The 21,767-nt window shown below is 42.0% G+C and overlaps 1 protein-coding gene across 1 annotated transcript in view; it reads left to right on the forward strand.

The window, feature by feature from the left end:
• KCNT2 (potassium sodium-activated channel subfamily T member 2) overlaps positions 1-21,767 on the forward strand; it is a 2,640,974-nt gene that overhangs the window by 2,031,040 nt on the left and 588,167 nt on the right. The window contains exon 10 of the mRNA XM_069641505.1: positions 16,420-16,600. Coding sequence (XP_069497606.1) covers positions 16,420-16,600 — 181 coding nt within the window. The remainder of the gene's footprint in view (positions 1-16,419; positions 16,601-21,767) is intronic.

The following is a 21,767-nucleotide window of genomic DNA, read 5'->3' on the forward strand; positions in this document are numbered from 1 at the left end:
CCAAGACCACAACCAGAAAACTAATGGCACAAAACATGCATACACTGCAAAACACGACAGAAATGCTTCCTGCCTGAAAATAGTACAATGTAACACCAGGTTCGTGCTTGCCCTATACTAGGCACACAAAGCCAATAGTAGTCATTCATAAATGACTGCTTGCACAACCCGCAAGCAGGGAAGCAAACCTCACAAACATTACACTAAACACATTCATATTACTCTCACAATACCACAGCACACAACAACACTTGGAGCACAAAAGCACAGCAAAACGTTATAATACATTGGTTATGCAACATAAAAAGAAATATTTAATATGCATATTCCATGCATCCTCAAGAACCTTTACTGGCATGTCAAAGCAGGGTGAACATCTGCAGCACCTAGAGAAGCATACATAATTCCATGAAAAAACAATGCATGACTACTCAGCAAACATAAAATACATGTAGGACGCTGTGCACCCAATTTATGCTGGCATTGCCACACTGCATTAATTTCATGATGCTGCACACACAATATATTCCAGAATTGCTACTGTAAATTACATGCATTATGCTGGCCTAATCATTGTAAAACACTTCCATGATGCTGGTGCTGTCACCAGAAATGGAACCACAACACAATCAACTAAAGCATGAGACGATGAACAGCAGCACTGCTTCTATCAATGTTGTTTGTATGATTCAATTATATAGAGAAATACTGTGCAAATAAAACAAGTGCATAGGTGTTGCCTCATGTAAGGTACAGCACCTAATGTGAGACATGGAGTGTGCCTCATCTGGGTGAAGGCCTGTCAGAATAATGCCTTCTTTCCTTCCCATGCCTTCTTTCCTTCCCATGTGTGCTTCATTTATTTAATTGGTTAGCGCTGTCCCTGCCCAGACGGTCTCAAAGCACCTTTTATTGTTCAACGTTTGAATAGGAGTGAGTTGAAATGTTTTCAGGAAAGGATAGGAAGATAGACGACAAGTGATAGCAGTGGAGGAGGGCAGGGTTATGTGTGGGGAAACAGGTATGTTTTGGAATCTTTCGGAAAGAGGTGATGGAGGGAGCAGTGCGTCTGTGAAGGGGTAAGGGGTTCCATGTCCTGGGTGCCCAGCGGGTAAATGTTTGCTTTTGTGTGCATGTGAGCTTGCAGAGTGGAATGTGTAGAAGATGTTCACTGGCTTGTTTGGTGTTTGGGTGGCTGATGGGTTTTAGTTTGCCATGAAGGTAAGATGGAGTTTTGAGGTGGATGGCTTTGAATACAATGCAGAATTCTTTGAAAGCAATACTCTGGGGTATGGGGAGCCAGTGAAGCTTGTCAAGAGTTAGAGTGGTGTGTGAATGTGTGGTTAGATGGAGGATGAGTCTGACCAATTTGTATGGCTTGCAGGCGGGCAAGGGTGCAGTTGAGGAGGCAAGTGATGAGAGCATTGCCATAGTCCAGCTTGGAGAGAACCAGTGCTTGGACTGTGGTGCGGAAGTTGTCTGGAGATAGGATATGTCTGATTTTGCATAGAAGGTGTAGTTGTAATTGCATGTTTCAGTCACAGTGGCTGTGTTGTGTGTGAAGGAAAGGTGGGGGTTGATGTTGAAGCCAAGGGATTTGACAGGTGTGGAGAGGGATCTGTGTGGGTTGTCTGTGGTGAGTTGTTAGATCCAAGGGCTGAAGTCGGGTTTGTGCCTGAGGGATTGGGGGTTGGGGGGCAGATGAGGATGTATTCTGTTTTGGAGTGGTTAAGTTTGAGGAAGTGGGTGGCAATCCAGTTGGTGATGGTGGAGAGACAGGTTTTGAGGGTGTGGAGTTGTGAAGCGCATAACATTTGGAAGTATATTTGTGTGTTTTCTGCATATTGGTGGAAATTGGCATTGTGATTGATAAGGGTCTGACCATGGGATGCAACATATAGGCTGAAGATGAGTGGAGATAAGGAGGAGCCTTGACAGAGGTGGGGTCTGATTGATGAGCAGCAATTAAGACAAATTGTGTCCTGTGAGTGAGAAAGGAGGTGAATCAGTTGAGTACGGTGTCAAAGAGATTTGTCATGTGTATTAGGATGTCTGGTGGAATGGGGTTGATGGTGTTGAAGGCTGCATATAGGTCTAGGAGTATGTGCAGTGCTGTGTCTCTGTTATCTGGGATCCTGTTGAGGTCAAGGAGGATGTGAACAGTAGTGATCTCAGTGCTGTGGCCAGGTCAAAAGCTAGATTGGAAGGGATTGAGTAGGTTGTGTGTGGTAATGTGTTGGTGCACTTGTGTAGTGACATAGCATTCCATGATTCTGGTGAGGTATAGTAGGATAGGGGTCGAGAGATGGATGTTTGAAGAGTGGTGAGATTTGTCCACCTTTGAGTGTGGTGGGGATAGTACCATGTGAGAGACATGAGTTGATGATGTTGAGCTAGTAGGGAGCTAGGGTGGTGGTGCAATTGTATGCAGATTGAGGTGGGCATGCCTCATCAAGGAAGTGTGCAGGTTTTGTTTTGGCAGTGAGGATGATGAGGCTGTCAGTGTTGATGGGGTAGAAGGTGTCTCATGTGTTACAATGTTTGGGAATGGTGGTGTGAATGGGTGAGCTGAGGGGAGAGCTGTCCTGATGTTGTGTATTTTGTAGTTTATGAGGGAGTTGCATACTGCAGTGGATGGGGGTGTGAGAGGTGTGGATGGTTGATTAGAGTGGGACATCTTGATGTTAAATAGTTCCTCGGTATAATTGGTGGTGGATTGGAGTTCTTGGAGGAAATGGGTGGCTTTGGAGTAGCATATGATTCTTTTGTATTTGTTGCGGCAGTGTCTGACGGGTGTCTTGGTTGATGGGTATGGGTTCTTTTGCCAAGTTATTTCTAGGCATCTAGCATCCTGCTTGATAGAGAGGAGGGAACTTTGAACCATGGTTTGTGTTTTTTTTTTTTTTTTTTACTTTGGGGGTTCATTTTATCAAGTGTCTGTGTGATGATGGTGTTGTATTGGTTGAGTAGGATGGAGAGATATGGGTGTGGAGGGAAGTGGCATGAGTGATGCTAAAGCTATATCTGTAATGTGTATATATTTTGTTCAACTACCAGGAAATGGGTTTACCTGTGGGATGCAGGTAGTGACTTGCTTCCCTGAGAGACAACGCCGGACTAACCTAAGCACAGAATTGATACAAAAGTTTCACACTCTATGGTTAACATATATATCAAAAGCTTTAGTAAAAGGGATCTTTCTACATTTCATCAAAACAGTACTTTTGTTGCACTAAAACAACACATATATTGGAATCTACGAACAAATGTCGCTGGTGGGCAGAGTTGCATTGTCTTTCATCAATGATCACCTTATCTCTTATAAATCATGTAATTGTATCAGCAGAAAATGAAAAGAAAATGTGGAGACAATGGGCTTCATTGCGGGTCTGGCGGTAACTGTGCCGGTGATACCGGGCATTTGCCTGGGACCCGTAAATATTTGCCGGGGCCTGACTTGCCGGTAACACCGGAGGATTACAACCCTGGTGGCTGGGAAGTCAGGCGCTGGTAAAATGTTGTTCCCCATTCCCGTAGAGTCCCATAGAACTCTATGGGAGTGGTTGCACAGAAACACTGGCACCGGTAATAACAGTGCTGGTGCTTCCGTGAAACTCTGCACCCGCCCAGCAGAGTTGCAGTGTGTCGGTTTGGAAACAACATGGCGGTAAGCTTACCGGCACTGTTGTTTTCAGACCAGCATGCTTGTAATGAGGCTCAATATGTTTAAAAGATCGCTTTTTTTAAACTGCCAACTAGGGATATATTTACATTTACAAATACATTATTGTTAAATGTACACAACATATGTTGTTTTGTATTGGCTTACACTTTGCCATTACAATAGTAGTGAACAGGCCTCTGAGGTATACACATATGATGCTCTGAGTTGGGTTGGACAAGGTTGGTTCATTTTCTAGTGAAATCACTGACAAACTAATTTCTTTACTCCAGCCCTGCATACAGTTACCCATGTGGGAGAGGTTAAGACTTCCATGAGACTTGTTTTGACCATCTGGAATTTATAACCTGTGTTTGCCTTTAATCATAAAACACAGATTTCCATAACAAAAAGCCCTATGAACAGACCCACCAAGTTAAAGAGTAGACCCCACCTTTGTAAAATCACCTCAGAAGTAGATGTTCTTATAAATACAGTCTAAATTCCACAAATGCAATTTCTATGGTGTGTTGGCAGATAAGAATCAGGGCTGTTCTCCCCTAAGGCCTTACTTCAAACAAACCTTCTTGCACTTACAATGGCACTTGAACTCTGCCAGCTGGGTAGCCTATTGAAAACTAGCCACAAGATTTAAGCACTAATAATTGACCGAAAGACATGCTGGACTCAAGGTTTCATTATCCCAAAAATTAAGAGACTATACTAGAAAAACTAGAACTTTGCAAAAGAATTCAAGGGGCCGTTAGAAATTAAAGTTCATTTGCACTAGCAAAAACAAAGAGGTGATGGCTGGAAGGTTTAGAATGAAGCTTAACCTCTGGCGTGGCTCTGGGCAACCCTCCAGACCATCGTTCTTCGCCTGCCAAGCAATTACAGAAGGTGAAATACCATATGCAAATCAGGCTTCGCCCACCCCAAAAGGGGCTGTCCAGCCCGAACTGCTAGGTCACATCCCTCCTGCACGAGACCACTGGCATCCCCAAACATGTTTCAGCCTTGTTGGGCCTCATCAGTGAGGAGTAGCTTGGGTTTCTAGGCCCAGCAGACACAGGACCTACGTCTGGGAATACCCGTCCCACTCGCGGTAACATAGCAAAAAAAAAGATGTGATGGCTGGAAGGTTTAGAATGAATCTTAATCTCTGGCATTGCTCTGGGCAACCCCCCAGACCATCGTTCTTCACCTGCCAAACCATTACAGAAGGGAAATACCATATGCAAACCAGGCTTGGCCCCACCCCAAAAGGGGCAGTCCAGCCCAAACTGCTAGGTCATATCCCTCCTGCATGAGACCACAAGCATCCCCAAACATGTTTAGGCCTTGTTCGGCCTCATCAGTGAGGAGTAGCGTGGGTCTCTAGGCCCAGCAGACACAGTACCCACGTCTGGGCATACCCGTCCCACTCGGGGTGACATAGCAAAAACAAAGAGGTGATTGCTGGAAGGTTTAGAATTAATCTTAACCTCTGGCATTGCTCTGGAGGGTTGCCCAGAGCAATTCCAGTGGTTAAGATTTATTCTAAACCTTCCAGCCATCACCTCTTTGTTAGTACCTTTACACTTACATTTAAAGCGGTTTTTGATATAAAACCTCAACTAAATAATTTAAATCAAATTGAAAAGAGCGGAGTGACCAGGAGATTTCCCTCTATAAAATGAACTCAATATCTGTAGGATTATTAAAAATTAATGAAATAACATATATTAATAACTTTATTAATAATAATGCTGTCTATTCATGCTGCCTATCCAGATATCTCTCTAGGACAAGGGATTGATGTGGCATCTTGCTATGAGGAAACATGGCTAAAAAATGATTTTTTCAATCAAAAGTATTAAGGGCAAGTTACACCACAGTTTATTTTCTGGTCACATGTACAGAATATATGATTAGCCAATAAGGACTTGGGGTACGTATTCTATGGGAGTGCCTGACTATTGAGCAAGCCAAGGAAAATGTTGCCTATCAAAAAGTGTGGCATAATCAGTGGCAAAGTGTCAGAAGATGACTGATGGTAAAAGCAGAAACACAGGGAATGAAGAGTTCACTCTTGAATTCAAAGTTGCAGGGAAGATGAATGCCTGCCCCCACTATATTAACTCTGACTGTGGATACCACCTGGAAAATTGGGCCTGGACCATAATGGATTCTGAACCAACTTATTCAGAGGCAGACCTGCCCACCCCCGTCATTTCTTCTTGCTACTTTCAAAAGGGTGCCAACAAGTCCTCTAGAGGGCTTCTTGGGCGGTAGTTGTTCCCAATTCTGTCTTCTGGATCAAACAGATTACAGAGCTCGATAAAATATATCAAGTCCCCTTCCCCGTGTTCTCCCGGATCTGCAACACAATTAGAGGCGCAAGGCCTGGTTGTAACCTGTGCTACTTGTAGCACAGCCCTTCCATTACCCTCTTGCTGCCCATGTATTGTTATTCGCACATCCTTTTTTTCCTTCTATACCATCAATGTCATATAAAAAAACAGTATTTCAGAAATCAGGGAGTTCACCTAGTGTACAGATTTGAGCATCCTAATATTTTGTTTCTACTGGCCCCTGTCGATAGGGCTGCTTCAGCCTTCTGTTTTGCTGTTTTTGGAAGTGTTCAATATTTACGAGAAACAGTGATTCCAACTATGACGATCAGGTAACTCGATATGAAGCTACAAAACTGGATTATGCCCAAAGTGCACAAAGTGCCTGACCGGGTTTAACGCTTGTTTAAAATATTTAAGGGGTGACGTGAATAAAGTATCAAGATGTGGTAGATACAGTTAAGAACAATTAAATACTATTACAAGTGATACAAAAATGCTATGGATAGTAGACCGCAGGTATATAAGTGTTTGACCGATATAATAAATACAAAAAGATATTCCAACGTTTTAAGTATACGCATTGAAATTTCAGATGGTGATTTCAGCCTCTCTTGAACATAGTCAAAAGGCTTGAAGTCAAGGTCAAGATGTAAATCACAGACAGGGGGGGCTATGCTTCAGGGGGTGCTGCGAGGGTCACAAAGAACCAAGCAGCAGCTCCCAGGCTCACAGAAGGGATGGTCACAAGGCAGGCACTCGCGGGTCCATGCAGGGGAAGTGTGTTGATGAGTGTTCTCCCATGAAACTCAGCAGCAACAGATTATTGCAGGGGTATTCTCCCGTGCTGCACTGCAGACAGCAGTCCAGCGACTTGGCCGGACTTCACTGGGTTTTCACCCCAGGAGCAGTTGTTGAAGCTTCTGTGTCTCTGAGTTTGGGGAGAGGGGCCAGATGACCAAGGCACGGCTCTCTTCACCGGTGCAGCAGGGGGTGTGCGAGGGTCACAATGAGCCAAGCAGCAGCTCCTGGGCTCACAGGAGGGATGGTCTCAACGGCAGTGAATTGGTGAGTGTTCTCCCACACAACTCAGCAGCAATTTCATATTGCAGGAGTGTTCTCCCACGCTACACTGCAGTGCAGCGACTTGCCATCCTTCGCCGGGGCTTTGCCGCAAGAGCAGTTCTTGAAGGTTCTGGGTCTCCGAGGTCAGGGCAGGTGTCAGATGACCGAGCCATGGCTCCGGACCCTTTATCACTGCTCCAGGGGGTGCTGCGAGGGTTGCAACAACCATAGTATCAGCTCCCAGGCTCACAGGAGGAATGGTCAGAAGGCAGGCGCCACTGGGTTCAGGCAGGGGCAGCGTGTTGGTGAGTGTTATCCCACGCAACTCAGCAGCAACAGCGTATTGCAATAGTGCTCTCCAGAGCTGCACTGCAGTGACTTGGCTGAACTTAATGACATACAACAGGCTTTCCCTCAACACTTCAAAAACAGAGATCATTTTTATGGGTGCTTTCATCCCAACTCTGCTCCCATTTGCTTGGTCATCTACTGTGGGGCCCTTTATCACCCCTTACTCTGCTTAAAAAAACCTAGATGTAATCTGTTATGTATCATTCACTCAACAAGTTTGGGAACAAACAAACAAAAACATACTTGTACAGGCTCAAATGCATATTTCCCTTCCTGCACCTGCCCCTCAATGACTAGTGCCATTGTTTCTACTTGGGCATCCCAATAAGAAGTATAGATGGTATACAGTAATTTAAACGAATCCAAAATAACAAATCATTTCCTAACAAATTCGAAAACTAACAATTATTTTGGTAACAATATGTATGGGTGGGGGTTACGGGGTGAAACGGGTGGAGAGGGGTTTGGGGTGGGATTTCAAACATAGGGGAAAGGGGCGCTGGGAGGACCCCCACAAAATAAAAAATAATTGTTGTTATACATTCATTATTAATTCATTCTCTGTTAGTTGATTTGTTGAAATCACAGGGAACCGTATAGACTTACTCTAGAATTCTTTCAACGGATCTCAGTAGATGTGCCAATTGACTTCAAAACTGATTTTTTTATTCACCAATATTTTGGGGATCTGGCTTGGCATACCTCCAGAAGAAAATAAAAAACACCATTGCCCAAGACTCCACAGATTTTTTTTTTTTTGTGTTTAATTGTATTACAATTTTTACAAATTCTGTCCAGATTTTTCTATCTTTATTTGTTGTTTCTCGTTGTGACTGTTGTGCAGTTTTCTGTTTGTTGCAAAGTTTGGAGCTTTCTTTTATTGGTTTTTTCCCTCTAGCTTCAATTTTTCCAAAAAGTTCGCTGTTGCCACAGTCAAAGATGTGGAATTGCCACACATTAGCATGTTCCACCAAGTTTCTTCGTTTGCCGTTAGCTGCCGAGCTCTGAGTGGATTAAGATAGATGGTTCGCAGCTTTTTTGTTCCTGAACAATGAAGGAGGAGATGGCGTAATGTTTCGTTTTCCATCATCTCACAATATAGACAGTTTTTAGTAGTCGACTGTTTTCTTCGAAAAAGAATCTCATTGGTTTTCCGTAAATTCAGCCTTGCTCTCAAAAAAGTTGTTCTCAATCGTTTGTCTGGAAACTTTTTTAAGTAGTTTCTGACCTCATCTATTTTTCGGGTGTTCATTATGTGATGTGTGGAAGTTGTGAGATCTTCTGCTTTGTCTAAAGTCTCAATCCAGTCTTGTATTTTAAGTTTTCTCTTTATTTTTCCCGGGATCCCTTCTATATCCCATTCAGAACATCCGATTTTAGCCACCTGTTCCAACAGTCTGCTGTACCAACTTGTTAACATCGTTTTTTTTTTCGCTCCTCATCTCTTGGAGTATGATCTCCAGAATTTTTGGTCTAGGGTGCCTTATGATTTTACACAGGAATAATAGGCTGTTTCTCGTCACCACGGATTCCAATGATTGAAGGCTCAGTTCACGTCGGATAATTGCAACGGGAGTGGAGTTTGGCAGTCGTAGCACTCTACGCCAAAATGTACCTTCAAGTTTAGCCCATAGAGTCTTCGGCAGATGTAACATAGCTTCTGCTCCATGGGTCAGAGTTGGACAGACCTTTGCTCTGTAGAAGTTTATTAAAGGAAGAATTGAAAATTTCCCAAATTTTCTATCCAACGATATTGCCTGTGCTGCTAAGGTTTTTGTTTTGGCGATGAGATGTTCTTGCATCGCTTTATCGATTTTACTGGACGAGAGTTTCACCCATAAGTAAGTACAGCTTTTGGCTGTTTCCAGTTTCTCAGAATTTGTGAACCATTGCAATCTTTTTTTGGTCTTGTTGGTTTTTCTAAGATCAAGATTTTTGTTTTTGATGTATTAAGTTCTAGGTCGTTTAGTAAGTAAGCTGTGAGACTGTCTATTTGTATCTGGAGTCCAATTGCTGTTTGGTCAAGCAGTAGAATGTCATCTGCATAGAGCAGTCTTGTCACCTTTGAATCGCCTATTTGTGGTGGAAATGATCGAGTGTCATTTTCGGAATCTGCTATGTCGGTCATGTAGGCCTTGTACAGCGCCGGCGCCAGAGGGTAGCCTTGTTTCACACCTCTGGCCGTTTTTATGTTTTCAGACATCCAGCCTGCTTCGTTGAGCCGGATTTTAATCAACGTTTCACTGTATAGCGCTTTCACTGGATCAAGAATGGATGGTGGACATTTTTGTTTCTCCAGTTTTCTCCACACTTTCTCCACAGTTCATTCCTATTCACGTGGTCAAAAGCTTGGACCAGATCAATTGAAGCAATGAATATTGATGGATGCCCCTCAAAGACTTTTGATTTTAATATAATGATCAGCATAATGTTTACTGACGTTCCCAAGTTCTTTTCAAATCCTGATTGGAAGGGGTCAGTTGTTTTTGCCTCTTTTTGCCATATCTGAAATTCATCCAACAACAGGGATCCGAAAAGTTTGCCGAGCACGTCTAATGGTGCAATCGGCCTGTAATTTCTCGGATCGTCCCTTGGGCCCTTTTTATAAATTGGGATGATGTTTGCTGTCTTCCACGTATCAGGGATGGTTTTCGAAATCCTTGATCTTCTGAAGATTTCTGATATTAGTGGAGCCCAAATTTCTGCATCCTGTTTCAAATGGGCGTTGGAGATGCCGTCTGGGCCAGGGGCACGGGAGTTCTGCAAATTCTTAATCTTTGTCAAAATATCATCCTCTGAGCATACTATCCAGGTTGCGTCATCTTGGGTAGTCGCAGTTGCTTCTTCTGCGATAGGATCTTTGTATAGGTCAGTATAATGTTCACTCCATTTTTTTCTGCAACACTGTTTATAGTTCTTGTATCCGTAGGCGAGGTTTTGTGTTTTATGATTGCCCAAAAATCTCGTGAGTTTTTTTTACAGACTGCTCTCAGCATGTTCTCTGCATCCACTTGATATAATTTCCAGTGTGTCGATTGTATCCACGATTTGTACAGTCTTTTAGTTTTGGATGCCAAGTCTACATTTGTCTGTGTTGGGTTTGTTCGTGCAAGCCGAGTAGCCTTTCTTAGATTTGATTTCTTTAACCTCAGTTCTTCATTGTAAATATGTAAATGTGTTTTGTCATCTGCTCGTATGCGTCGTGGATGTAGATAAGGGATCAAAAGAGGGCTGTAATCCAGATTTTCTTTTGAAGTGTTTGAGGTTTTTTGTCCATTATAAGCTGCCGTGATAGAAATTATGCTTTCTGTTGTAATTTTCAATCGGTTTCCTTGTTGGTTTAGTTCCAGGTTTTTTGGCATTATCACCGGCATCCTTTTTTTTTGCTGGCCACATTGCAGTTAGTAGATTGTGGTCACTCGCCGTGGTTTTCACTACCTTGAAACTTCTGGTTGAGAGATATAGCTCTTTTGAGGCAAAGATATAATCAATTGTGCTTCTTCTGCCAGCACTTTCCCATGTTGGAATTCTGGATTTGGCTGATTCTAGGGAATTTAGGTTGTACAGATCCCACGATTTCATCAGTTTTGTCCATGCTACACCTCTCGCTATTGATTGTGCATTGCCCGTATTATGAGTTGTCCTTTCCATCTCAAATGCAGGGCAGGTGGCATTTAGGTCGCCACATATCAAGGTGTGCTCCATGTCGTACCTCTCAGTTGCATCTGTTAGAATTTTCTCCACGTTATTTATGAAACTCTTGGTCTTTGTCACCGTCGGATTCCAATAGACGTTTAGTAGTAGGATAAGATCCTGCTTGAGTTTTTTTTGCATAGAGTCTTCTTTATTCCATTCTAACAGTATTGCCTGAATTGTCAGAGATGATATCAGGTTGTGAACTATTCTCAGAGCACCACCGCTTTTTACAGCTGTCAACAGGCCTGAGGTAGGACGTCCTCTTTCTCCTTTTTGTGCCGGAGAGAGTAATACTTCAAAGCCATCCAGGCTCGGCTGAGATAGTAACCAGGTCTCCTGTAAACTTATCAGGTCAAATAGGCCAAGGTTCACATCTCCTGAATAAGTCAGGTGGATGTGGCCTCTTGTGTTCCACGAGCCAATAATGATGTTTTGGTCTGGTTCTTCAGCCGTGTGATGCTCTTTTAACGTCTCTCCATCTAAGTTGTCAGAGGGACGATTTGGTTGCTATTTCCTCACATATCTTGTCAACGCCGAAGGGATCCATGCCCATTTATTAGGGTTCTTTTCTGTCTTTTTCGTCTGCATCTGCGTTGAGACATTTCCATAGGTGGTGCGTTTTTCTTGTTCTCTGGTGATCTGTGTAAAAAGCGGACCTTTAGGCTTTCTTGGAGATGGTCTTTGTGATTTCTTGTCGTTTTTTTGTCCAGCTATCTTGGGAAAGAGAGTTTTCTCTGGTCTTTGCTCTTTTCTTGTCATTTTTCTTCTTTGAACCGCTTTGATCTAATGTTTCTAGTGATTTACGACGATCCTCTGATTCTTTTCGCTCATCTTTTTCCAATGTTAGATTGAATTTTCTCTTTGTTCTAGATCGTCTTTCAGTTATAGGTGTTATCTGTGAGGTTTTTCTTGTTTCTTTTTCATTTGTCTCATATCTGTGTTTTACTCTTGCATTGTGCAGATTGTCTCTTCTATGCCCTCTTTCTTCTGCTGTAGTTTCTCTTAAGGTATACCCTCTTTTGACTAGGTCTCCTGCCACAGACAACAGGAGTTTTTTCACTGTATAAGATGTAATATGCAGGAAGATGCTGTCTGTCCGGGCTTTGTGTGCGAACTCCACTATGTTTAAATCCACACTTTTAATTTGATCTCCTATGTGCACTTTTTGTAGTAGCCTCATAGTTGCTTTTCTATTTAGTAAGATCTTTTCCCCATTTTTGTCACTTTTTTCTAATTTCAAGGTACGTGATGAGTTACTTTTGTGAGTAAAAATTGTTGATGTCCGAGTGGGGTTTAACTGTATGGAGTAGTCCAATGGTCTTCTGTTTATTCTGGTTTTTCTTTCTGAGTGTCTGTCACTTGAGCTAGTTTTTTCTCTTCTTTTGAATCGGTTTTCTGGTGTTTCTGCACTTTTTCTATGTGAGGATGTTTCTGATTTATTTTGTCTTGCATTTTGATTGTGTTGAGAGTATTGTTTATGACGGGTTCCACTATTCGGTGTGTTATCAGCCCTTTCGCAATCATGTTTTTCCTTTTTAGTCTGTGTAGGGCGATCCTTATCACTTTCGTATTTGGTTTTGTTTATCTTTGTGTTAGCCAATTGGAACAACGTTTTCCTTTCTGGAGTTATCCGACTTCTTCTATATCTTAGGTCGTCTGTTTTATATTTCTCTTTTCCAGATGCCTTTGATTGTGTCGGCTTATTTGTAACTCTTGGATCTGTTCTTGGGGAAGTATCTTCCACAAAGGACACCTTTCTTTTCTTTCCACTTGGGCGGGGTATTTCCGACTATGAGTTTTCGATCGAATATGTACTTAGGTCTGCCAAATCAAGCAAACTCTCCTCCACGTGTTTATGTGTTGATTTCGTGTTTATTTCTTTTAGCTCACTTTCTACAATTTTAGTTTTTTGGTCAGTCTCAGCTATCCACTTGGACATGCATAAGTTTACATTTTTTTCTATGCATTGTTTATCCTCTACAGTTGGTCCTTTTGCACTTAGTATTTCTTTTCGGCATGCGCTATTTTTTGTGGTCTTCTTTCTTTGAGATTGATGGTCATTCTCATTTGGGTCCCTCATCGACTGGTTTTCTTTGTATTCCTCTTTTAAGTCTTTTTCGATTTTCTTTAGGTTTGTTTCTTTTTTCTCTTTGGTTTTTGTCGGTCTCCAGTTTATTTTTGCTGTGGTTTCTGTTTGTTCATCTTCGTACCCATTTTTCTTATTCTCAATCTGGTCGGTTTGAGAACTAGAGGATACTGCTTTTTTTAAAAAAAACTGGAACACCTCCATTTTGTCCGTCATGGTGCCTTGCTCCTTTGTGGATGCCTTCCATGCCGCTTAGGCTGTTATGTATCCTTCCAAGTGAGTTAGCTTCATATTGCAAGCTGCTAATAATGAAGTATGGTCTTTTAATGTCTCATTTATTGTTTCGTATAATTTCCCGAAAGGTGCCAGTGCGATGGTCACAGCTGACATAACAGGTAAAATGTCCACCTTATTGACGGGTGAGTTTTTTCTTTTTTCAATGGGGTTTCACTTTCCAATTTCGCTATGTGTGGCGTGGGAAACAGGGATCGTAGGGCATCTACCGAGACATCTAGCTTTTTGTGTAGCGGCGGGTGGTTCCAGCCTGGGGTATTCTCTCTGTGTTTTAGCATTTTTTTGTAATTCAATATTGCCTCTGCCAGTTTTATTTCTTCTTGGTACCACAGCTGGTTTGGTTTTGGCTTCGTAGAGCTGTCTGCTTTTTTTTTTTTCCTCTTTTTCGATTTTATTTTCATTGAGTACAATCTCGATGTTATTTTCCCCTGAATTAGCTGGTTGTGTAGGCACCGGATTTTCATTTTCGTTATTTGTTATCTTTATTTTTGTCCTTGTTGTTTTCTCCCCTCTGGTCAGAGTTTGGTTTGCCTTCTTGTTTATTTTCTTTGTCCTTTTCTGATATTACTGTTTGCAATGTTGATTTTTTCTTATCTTCCTCAAAAACCTGCGGTCTGTTCTCTTTAGTTCCACTATCTGTACCAATTTTAATTGTTTCTGGGTTTTGACGTGAGGGGAGTTGGCTTGGATGGCAACGTATATGTGATTGTAAAACTCCCCCCTCTGATGACTTTTCTAGCTTTGGTGAGAATATTTTGTTTCTTTGAGGGGATGGTGGAATTCCTGCCAGAATTTCTAAATCGGAAAGTTCAAAACGATTTACTATAGGAGGCTTCCCTCATTTTTCAAAGAATATTCCGATCGGGTTGTTATACGGGAGTGTTGATTTTCCCGTTTTTTTCATTTGTAGTTTTGGTGGTAGTCTGTTATTCAGAGTCGATGAATTAGTTGGATTGTATTTATTGGCTCCTTGTCTTTTTGTTTGTTGATCCATTGGAAATTCGTTTTCTTTATTGTCAGGAAATGTTTGTACTTCATTTTCTTTCCTGTTGTCCTCAAATAGGTGTTTTATTTCTGTTTTGTGAGGCTCCTCTTCTTGAGTTTCTGAATGCGAGTAGGTATATGTTTTAGCCCAGTTGTGTTCCCTCAGGATATTTAATTCTTCCATATCTCCCATTTCATGTTCCTCCGAGTATGATAGAGTGATGTTTTGACAGCTAGTGTCTCTACACTCTGATTGATTCCATTCCGGGCTGGGTAAGTCGGATCGCACTGTCACTGGATGGACCTCACTTTTGCATATTTGTATATCATTTAGAACAAGCCTCTTGTTTGTCTTTGTCGCTTTGTTGTCTGTGAGCTCTATTGAGTCCTTTATAATCTTTTGTGTATGGCCCTTTGCGTTGAGTTTGTTCGTATCTTTACACTCCTTCAGTGCGCCACCAGAGGGCGTCTCCTCAGCCCGCACGGTATCGGGCCCGCGAGCTCTGTTCCCCAAGAGCTCCGCGCTCAGCCCTGAAACCACCCGTGCAGGCTCCACGCCCATGTCCGTGTCCTTGTGCTCTTTCGTTGCAGCCTCGTCGGATGTCTCCTCCTCCTGCACGGTGGCGGGCCCGCAAGCTCCGCTCCCCAAGAGCTCCGCGCTCAGCCCTAGAACCACATGTGCCGGATCCGCCTCATTTCCTCTCGCCTGCTCTCCCTTCTCATCGCGATCTCCCGCTCGACCACCGCTGGCCCCCTTGACTGAGCCCAGCCCATCAAGAAAGGGCGACGGCGGAGCCAACCTCGGTCTCTCTAGGAATCCTTCCCCTCCTTCGTCGCTGGCCTTTGATAGCTCAAAGATACTCTACATTGTTTCAGTAAACAAAGACACTCAGTGGCAAGATCCTGAAGCTACTGGTGCAACTCTGAGTTATAACTTACCATTTACCCTTGCAGCTGGTGAGAATAAGAAAGCAATTAAAAAGGTTCCTTTTCAAAAAAGCATTTGATGCTTCGTTATAGTCCTCATTCCAAGTCTGGCGGTCCAGAAATAAGAGTGGCAGTAGCAACATACCGGCACCCTTTCCGTACCGACAGGCTACGAGATTGCCTGTAGGGTCCGGATCTCCCGGCAGGTCTGACCTGCCGGGAGTACTAGCCCCTGCAGGCATGGTTTTCATGGGAGCACCGGCACCGTTAGCAATGGTGCCGGTGCTTCTGTGTGCCCATTCCCGTGGAGTCCAATGGGACTCCACGGGAATGGGGACTTACCGTTTCCAATGGCTGACATCCCAGCCCGTCGCCACCTGCAATATCCCGGTGGCACCGGGATATCAGGCGGCGGAAACAGTATTACGAGGTCAGCGGCAACCCGCCAGTAGCACCAGCGGGTTACCACCGACCTCGTAATGAGGCCCACATGTCTCTTCGTTTCAACCTCTCCTATCTTCTGCACTTTTCTTGATGCTGCCTGTTCTCAGGAATCAGACATAGTATTGGGAAGCCAACTATATAATAGCCAGTGACAACCCTGTATTGCGCCTGAGTGCTGGGTTTGGCTCAGACAGCCATCCCCATTGCGCATCCACATAAAAAGAGAGAATGACCATGAGCGAGGGAGTCTATGTTAGGCCTACTGTCACTCATGCAAATCACCTCACTATAGTGACAGCTGAAAGGTTTTGGGGAACTGCCCCACCTGCTTGAATGGATCATCTAGCACTCAATAAATGAGATTCAAATCACACCGGTTTCTTCTTCAAATGGACAATCATCTGAAGAGGAAAAATGTGTGTTCTTTAAAACTAATGTAACTCGTATATTTGTGTTGATTGTGTTAATCCTATAAAGGGTAACACTATTTACAATGTGTGGTTTTTTTGGACTGACAAATTCACAGGAGCGTTCATAGTTCAAACTCTTAATCATATGTTTTTTTTTTTATGTTCTAGCATTTGCGGTATTCAACACCTGGAACGTGCTGGTAATAAGTTGACACTATTCGACTCTTTATATTTCTGCATCGTGACGTTTTCCACAGTGGGATTTGGAGATGTCACACCAAAGATCTGGCCATCAAAGCTATTGGTTGTGATTATGATCTGTGTTGCCCTTGTGGTGTTGCCAATACAGGTAATGTAAACCTTATTTACTCCTTCTACATAATCATTTTTAAAAGATCAAAAATATACACATACACACTGGTGAATAAAGCATATATGTTATTTTTTATTAATGTTCACTCCCTCTTCACTTAGGACAGAGCATGTCTGTTTTGGATGTTTATGTCATCTAAATAAAGCATGTCAATCAACACAGACTTCAGGACTGTAGTGTTTAAGATCCAGGCCAAGAATTACATTTTTCTCAGTTGGCTATTATGCACATAATGTTTTGAAGCTTCAAGACCAAGCTTATGGAGAGCATGGGCTTCAGAATAAACTATTTGAGTAGGGTGTGAGAACTCCCAGAAAACTTGTCAAGCGTCATGGTGAATGGTGTGACCACAAATAGATCATAGTTAACCAGTGACACCAGGTAAGATGGCCAGTTGTTGTTACTCCTTTTTAGATGTGTGATGGAGCCTTTGGATTGGTGGATACCAACGGACGTTCTAGTAGAAGCCTACGGTTGGCTCTGGATAATGGTGGGTACATTTCATTTTTTGTGGATGATCTATTGTTATGTATGGGATATTCATACATATTGAAGGCCTCCAGTTTTGGGCATAATCAGAAAACTTGACAGGCATACCTGGCTAATATTCAACTGCAGGAAATGGATGCGTTTCCCAGTGAAAGTGGGATGGTGCCATCTTATGGAGCACTTTACTGCCAATGGATCAACATCTTAGAAACCTAGGATTGTGGGTGGGAAGAGATGTTAAAATGTTCTGTGAGACCAATCTAATGCCCATTATTTACCCTTTTCCTTCCAATCTAACGGAATAAGAAAAATCTGCCAAAGACAAAAATTGGGACCATGACTATGTACAAGATCATTTCCTACCCAATCCTTTTATGTGATACTTAAAATTTCCCTACCATATTAAGCAATGAAGATTTGCAGAGAATTGAAGGGTTAATACAGACATTGGCCCTCATTACGAGGTTGGCGGAATGGGTTTACCGGCACCGGTAATGGTGCCGGTGCCAGTAAACCCATTCCGCCTTATTACGAGGTCTCCTCGCGGGACCCGCAATGGGCGTCTGGTAAAGCCAGGCATCCTTACCGGGTCCCGCGAGGAGACCCGGGAGCTAACAACGTGCCCGTTATAAACAGGCCCGTTGTTAGCTCCGTCCCCATTCCCATTGAGCCCTATGGGGGCTTGAATGGGAATGGGGATGGACCGGGTCCGGGTTCCTCGGATGAGGAATTACCGGGTCCGCCAAGGTTGGCATGGCCCGGTAAGTCCTCATTTGAGGAACCCGGGCCCGGTATGCGGTAAGGAGGCAACCATGCCGCTAAATGCGGCATGGTTACCTCCAACCTCGTAGTGAGGGCCATTGACTTGCCAGGTCCATACACCAAATGTCACCATTACACCAGTAAACAACCCATTAAGGGAGGTGAGCTTGGGCTTGCCAAACCTGTAATTATACGTGTGCATGTATGTAAGGGATTTATAAAGTGTGAACCTAGTTTGGAAACAACAGATCACAGCATATAGGGGATGCACACATGGGGGTACAACTAATGGAGTGTGGGTAGCAGAAGAGAGTTGGATAGGGGAAGGAAAAGAGCTGGTTTATTACTGAATGTCTCCCCTTGGGGTAGTAAATGCCTGGGAATTCAAAAGTGGCACAAACACAATGGTACAACCAGAATTAGAAGGAGAAGGGAAAAGACAGAGGAAACAGATGGTAAATGGGAGAATAGCTACCTTGCACACCCCACAAGCAGCCAAGGCAGTAGGAGAGGCTTGTAAATGGGAAACATAGACTGGGCTTTAATGACTAATCCTATCAAGGAGAGGGAAAGTGCTAAAAGAGGTCAGTAAGTAATCAAGGTTGAGAAAATTGGAGGAGAAAGAAATATTAAAACTTGGCAAATCATCAAAAATAGGTTGTGAATAACATTCCTGGAACAAGAGGATGACCAAATTAAGAAACACCAGTTGATACATGGCGTGGCCTTGCACCTGGGAAATTACTTAAACATTACCAATATCAGACCAGTGTGATATGCCTTTACTGTATCAATCTGGTACACCCGCACTCCTTGGTAATTGTTACTACCAATGCCTGATTGTATCAATGCCTAACTGTACCATACCGCTGTACTATTTGTCCTAAGCAAGTCAACTGTAACAGCGCCACGATGCTCCAGGGCTATATGGGTGCTTTATAAATGTAAATAAATCAATAAATATATAACCCTAATCGAATTTAAAATTCTGGACAACACTATTTCAGCTGTACTAATATCCACTCTCGTTGATGCTCTGACAGCTTTCATGTTGATCCCACTTGAAAAACTGAGACCGAGTGGAAGATGTAGGGAAACTCACAGATACTGATTGGATTGGAATTGCAACAATCCCAGTGTTATTATGACAAAATCTAGGTTTTATCAGATACAATAAACATACCTTTCCAGGGTATAATGCACAAGAGATAAACGTATGAAGATGGGATGGGTGTAGTGCTGTTAAATGTGGACAATTTGAAAGAGAGAGTGGTAACTTTTTCCATAAAGAACAGGGGTGTACGAAAATTAAGAAATTCTGGGACAATGCCCTTCAGGAACTCTCTTAGGTAGTCAGCTGTACAGTACATCCAGATTCCTAGATGACTCTTCGGGGTAGTAAGGAATGTATTGAGGCCAAGTAATACACTATACTCATACTGCAGACAGGTGTAACCATCACAAAATGAGACATGGTAGCCCAGTGGGGCAAGTGGACTCTCCCAAGTTGGCTAGGTGGAGAGATGGAATTCATAAAATCATGCTTTGAGATAAAGTATTGTTTAGAAACAAGGGCTGCACTCATGAATTCAGGAAACTATTGTGGCCATCAGAGGATTTCCAAAACTGAAACCCGAATGTTGCAGAGGGAGCTGGGTGACAATGAAGTACTTAAAAGTTGTGAGACAGTGTTTCTAACAAGCCAAATGTGCAAAAGTGCATCTACCCCCAATATACATAACTGTACCCTTTTAATGTAAATGCAAGCAATTAACTTTTTTAATAAGATTTTGATCATTTCAAGTTCCTGAAATGGTGTTATTGCTCTTATGAAACTCTAGCAAAATTATTATATTAAAATAAAATAATGTTATTTTCTTGTGATGGTATGTTTGTATTTATTTCATTTACTTTTTTAATGTTTTGCAAAATAATTTTGTAAAGATGTGGCTTGTAACTTAATTTTGTTTTCCTGCAAACTAAGAAGGAACATAAATATGGTGAATTGTCTTATTTTGATTGTAAAAGCAAGCATAATTCCAACTGTTGTTAACATTTAGAAAAAAAGATGTACTACTTCTTTCTCATGTTAAAGCAAATTTGGAAAACCTGTATTTGTCAGCAGAACAACTCATTCATTTTAGATTATGTACTTATTTTTAGCAGGAAAATGGAAAATTCCTAACCTTTATAAAATATTCAAAATATACTCAACATGTGTTTAATATTAAATTAACTTCCCAGAAAAATAGAGAATAATCCTAAGTAAAGTGGAGGATATATCATTTAGAAAAGTAATTTCATACACCTTGATTAAACTAATTTCACCAAAAGTAAACCTGAATTGGTCAAACTCCACAAGGAGCACCAATCATGTGTTCAGCACTTCATATTTCATTATTCAGTGTTATGAAAGTCACATGAAAGAACGACACACTTCAAAGAAAACCCATAAGGTTGAAAGCCAATAACAAGGTCTGAGGCGAACATGTCATAGAAAAACAACTGAATATCTTAGACTTGGTGCACTTGAACAAAAGTAATTCCAAAAGAATAAAAAATGATAAAATAATTAAATAAACAATTCAAAGTAATACATACATACAATAATTGAAACAAATCTATAAATGCACAGTTTTCAAAATGGTGCATATTTTCAAAGGAAAAACGTCATCTTTCACTGAGGAACATTAAATAAATACTAATGATTCTAATACAATTACTCTAAGTAAAGTGTTTGCTGCTACAAGTATTATACTAATATGTTATTAATGTTATTATTACAAATATTATTGCTAATAATAATAGTGATTTTTTTATCATCACTACTAATAATAATAAGGAGAAGGAGATGTTGTTTAGTTGCTTTGCTGTTATAAATACATTGTGTTAGCTGTATTTGCATTACAAATGATTCAGAGAGAAAGAGAGAAAAATATGACTTTCCCAACTGGCATTGCTAGCTCCCAGATACGTCTTCATCCATTACATCATTAGCAGACATGTTATCATAAAAAAGCTATGTTTTCTAAAGGGAGAGCCAGTAGTTCAGTAGTTAACACATAAGTTTAGCAATAGAATGTTGGTACCAACATATTAAAACTGGTAGGCTGAGCTATCCATTGGGTGGAAATTGATCAAATGTGAAGTTCTTAATGCTTTGTAAAGGTACAAATACATTGTTGTTTCTTTATTTTCATTGCAAGTGACTCAGGCAGAGAAGCAGATCTGTTTATCTCAAACCGCATTGCTTGTTCCCAGATGTCTCTTTATCCACTACATCTTTTACAGATGTGTCATAATTAAAAGTGTTGTGTTTGCTAAAGTGGGACATAGGGCCTCATTACGACACTGGCGCTCCCATAATGAAGGGTGCTGGTACGGGACTGGCACCCTTCATTACGGAGCGCCTATTACGAGGTACCATTTGCGGGACCCGGAACAGACGTCTGGTAAAACCAGACGTCCTTTCCGGGTCCCGCGAGGGGAAGAGGGAGCTAATAACGACCCATTTGTAATGTGCCCGTTATTACCTCCCTCCCCATTCCCATTGAGCCCTATGGGGGCTCAATGGGAATGGGGAATGGTTCCTTGAAGGAGGAATGACCTGGTCCTCCAATGTTGAAATCACCCAGTAATTCCCCATTGAAGGAACCCGGTATTGGAGCCCGGTATGGAGGCAGCCAAGACGCTAATAGCACCATGGCTACCTCCATACTCGTAATGAGGCCCATAGTATCTCAGTGGTTCTTTTATAAATAGAAGAGAGTTCAAGAATCCCATTCGGTAGAAAACACTCAAACTGATCATTAAAGCTGACCAATGCTGGAAATATGTTAATTGTTCATTTTTTACTGTTATACAAACTTTGGGTTATTTTTATTTTTATTAC

This window comes from Ambystoma mexicanum, chromosome 1q (assembly GCF_040938575.1).
Source record: "Ambystoma mexicanum isolate Mex_15411 chromosome 1q, UKY_AmexF1_1, whole genome shotgun sequence".
NCBI lineage: Eukaryota > Metazoa > Chordata > Amphibia > Caudata > Ambystomatidae > Ambystoma > Ambystoma mexicanum.